Source organism: Tenrec ecaudatus, chromosome 6, assembly GCF_050624435.1.
Source record: "Tenrec ecaudatus isolate mTenEca1 chromosome 6, mTenEca1.hap1, whole genome shotgun sequence".
NCBI lineage: Eukaryota > Metazoa > Chordata > Mammalia > Afrosoricida > Tenrecidae > Tenrec > Tenrec ecaudatus.
In genome coordinates, this window is record NC_134535.1 from 77,178,569 (window position 1) to 77,182,101 (window position 3,533).

Below are 3,533 nucleotides of genomic sequence, written 5' to 3' on the forward strand. Positions count from 1 at the left end.
TTTCAGGATGGTTAGATGGAACGGAAGCAGGAAACATTGAAAGGAAGGGTGAAGCGACATTACATTGTGGATGTTACAATCAATGATAAAATAAAATGCCTATGAATTGTTGAGTGAAAAACTGACTTACTCTATAAAGCTTCTCCCAATTCACAGTAAAATGGTGGTGTTTTTTTTTAATTACTTGAACTTGAAAAAAAAATCAACCTTAAAATAAGGAAATTATTCTCCATTAAGATCCAACCATGCTGCAAATGATTTGAACTTAGGTACAGACTAAAAGGTTGATATTTTAAACCTACCCAGAGATGCTAAATAAAAATGCCTGGTAATAGATTTTAATAAATATTAACATAAAACAAATCCTATGGAGCTCAGTTTTTCTTTGTAATGCATGAATTCTTCAAGATTAAATATGTCATCATTTTACAAATGCCCTTTCATTCACATCAAAGATTCAATGATTTTCTATTGTATGTTAGGCTGTGGAATTTTGTTTTCTGAGTGTGAAGAGGGATAGTTAAAATATATTTTTCTATGTTATGGTTAATTATGACCAACCAAATTGATTTTTATAAATAACATTGTTTATGTCAGCTCCGGAAACTTACTCTACACTTACAAATAATTTTAATATATTTTTCTAAAATCAAGATCCACATTTTGGTAAATACTGTATCTTGCACCATAATTTCATAATAGACTTACACATTACCAAAGTGATGTTCCTTTTGCCGTCTGTCCCAAATTATTTATTATTAAAAATCTACAGAAATCAGTAGGATGAAATATGCATTCAGACAACAGGACCTGTCTGCCATAAATTCCTAGGCTGAGATTTTCCAGGTGAAAGATTACATACATTTTGAAAAATAATTAGGTCTAAAGTTTCCAAAATTTTATATGTTCAAGTGGTTAATTTTTGCAAACATGCTAATACTTCATATCATCAAAATAATTACTTTGTGCACATGTGATTAATGGATTAAATAAAAAAGTTTTCATCTGAAAATCAATGATTTATAATAAAACAGAACATTATTTCATGTTGGGATAAATATTTGTATTTATTTTACTTTACTATATATGGGTTTTTTGTTTACTGATTCATAGAAACTCTTTATACATTGATGTTATTAACCCTTGCTTACTATTTAACTCACTACCCTACTCGTTGGTGGAGTTATTTGTATTTATTGTTTTAAAAATAATTTTATTAATGTATGTATCACATACCAATCTCTTAAATCATTCAAGGATATTAAGAAGAGTTGTACAATCATCACTAAAATCAGTTTCAAACATTTCATTTTGATATTTTCTCTTTAATATTTCAAAACATTTTATTTGATAATATATATTTTTAAAGTATTTCTTGTAACAGTGGAATTGTAAAACATTGGTACTTAAAGTATTTCACTTAAAAAATAATGGTGTGTGTGTGTGGGGGGTGTCTTTTTAAAAAGACCTGTAAATGTCCATATTATAAATCTTGAGCAGTATCTAAAAATAAGAAATAAGAAACTTAACAATGAAATTTTCTGGCTGCAGGGTATTTCATCTCTTACAGAGCATTAGTAAATAATTTCTTCCTGATTAATGAAATGTTAGGAAAACATGATTCAATTACTATGAGATCAGCCTCATTGTACTATAAGTAATGTAATTAGATCAGTGTTTATTAGCTTCATGTAAAATATAAAAACAATATGCATGTTACACCTTGATTTATCAACTTAGGTACACTTTATTTCTTGGGGAGGAATGCAATTTTCTTTATTAAGTCAATAAAGGCTTGTTTAACTTGCTTATTCCTCAGGGAATAAATGAAAGGATTCAGCATTGGTGATACGGATGCAATAAGCAATGACACAATTTTATCAATCTGCACATCTTCTTTCCCAGAAGTTTTGAGATAGATGAAGATGCAACTTCCATAGGAGATGGAGACTACAATCATGTGGGAAGAACACGTGGAAAAGGCCTTTTTTCTTTGTTGAGCAGAAGGGAATTTTAGGATTGTCTTAATTATATACATGTAGGAAAAAACAACACATATAAGAGTAATGATGAAGATCAGTCCAGCACAGGCAATAACCATCCGCTCAGCTAACCATGTGTCAGAGCATGAGATTTCCAGCAGAGGTAGTTCATCACAGCCAAAATGATTAATAACATTTGAGTCACAGAATTCCAGATTCACAAATAAGCTAAATGGGGGGAGGATAGTACAAAAGGCCATCACCCAACAGCAGAAAACCATTGTTTTGCAGACTCTGAGGCTCATGATGGTCATATAATGCAGGGGTTTGCAGATGGCCACATACCGATCATAAGACATAGTGGCCAAAAGAAAAAACTCGGATGCCAGAAAGATATCTACAGCAAATAATTGAATGAAACATGCAGCATAGGTAATTGTTCTGTCTCCAGTTGATATACTGTACATGAATCTTGGGATACAGGCGGTTGTAAATGAGATTTCCAGAAAAGAGAAATTCTGAAGGAAAAAATACATGGGTGTTTTAAGGTGGGAATCTGCCCAAATGAGGATAATGATGGTCAGATTTCCACATATACACAGCATGTAGGTGATAAGGAGAAAAATCAAAATCAATACTTGCAGATATGGATCTTCTGTTAACCCCAGAAGGATGAATGTGGTTATCGCTGTGTGGTTCCTCATTATTGAGCTTCAGGCTTACGTCAAACCTATGTGCAAGTATCAAAGGGAAGAGAACTGCAGAATTCAGTGACAAAATGAGTTAATGATGAACTTTCACATTCAACAACTTAAGACACATGAACTTTATTTGGTCACCCATTGTACATTTTTTTCTATCTTCTTTTGTTCTTAAATCCTTCAGTAAGTGATAATGAATGAATAAATGAATATTTACACATTAATTTAAATATTAATATTTAATTTTGATATTGTTTAACCTATTTTTATAATTATATAGTAATGACATACTAATGAACTTAAAATTTCAAATTCTACCTGCACAATGCTCATTTTGGTTTTAAATAACCAGATTTATAATTTCACATATCACCAAAACCCATATATTAAATCTCCTCTTTGGATTATACTTCTTGTACTTTTGCTGCCCACTTTTATTACATTATGAGGCAATTGGGGGTATAATGAATTCCCTGTGAAAGAATATGAAATGTATGCTTTCAGGCTCCTCACTGGAAAAGGTGTACCCCACCTCTCCCTTTGTGCAAGTTCTTATTCTTTGTGACTAGTTATGCATTTTGAATTCACTTCTATGTCTGTTGCTTTTTCCTTTCTATTTCAGAAATCTTTTAAACTGCCCAATTAACATATAAATATGATTTAGTTCAATGTGTAATCTTAATAACAGCAGACATATAACCATCTTGCCATGCTTCAGGCACTGTTTGAAGTACAGTGCATAAGCTACTGATATAATCTTGTGAAGCAGGGAATGATATAAGCTCTATTCTGCAAATGTAAAACTCTGATCATACAGAGAGGTAAAATAGCTGCCCACTGCTTCCTAGAG

General features: G+C 31.6%; 1 protein-coding gene across 1 annotated transcript; it reads right to left on the reverse strand.

Moving 5' to 3' along the window:
- Nucleotides 1–1,747: 1,747 nt before the first annotated feature.
- On the reverse strand, nt 1,748–2,686 carry LOC142450929 (olfactory receptor 6C68-like). The gene has a single exon (XM_075552864.1). It carries the CDS (start codon nt 2,684–2,686, stop codon nt 1,748–1,750), a length of 939 nt encoding a protein of 312 aa, XP_075408979.1.
- Nucleotides 2,687–3,533: the final 847 nt, after the last annotated feature.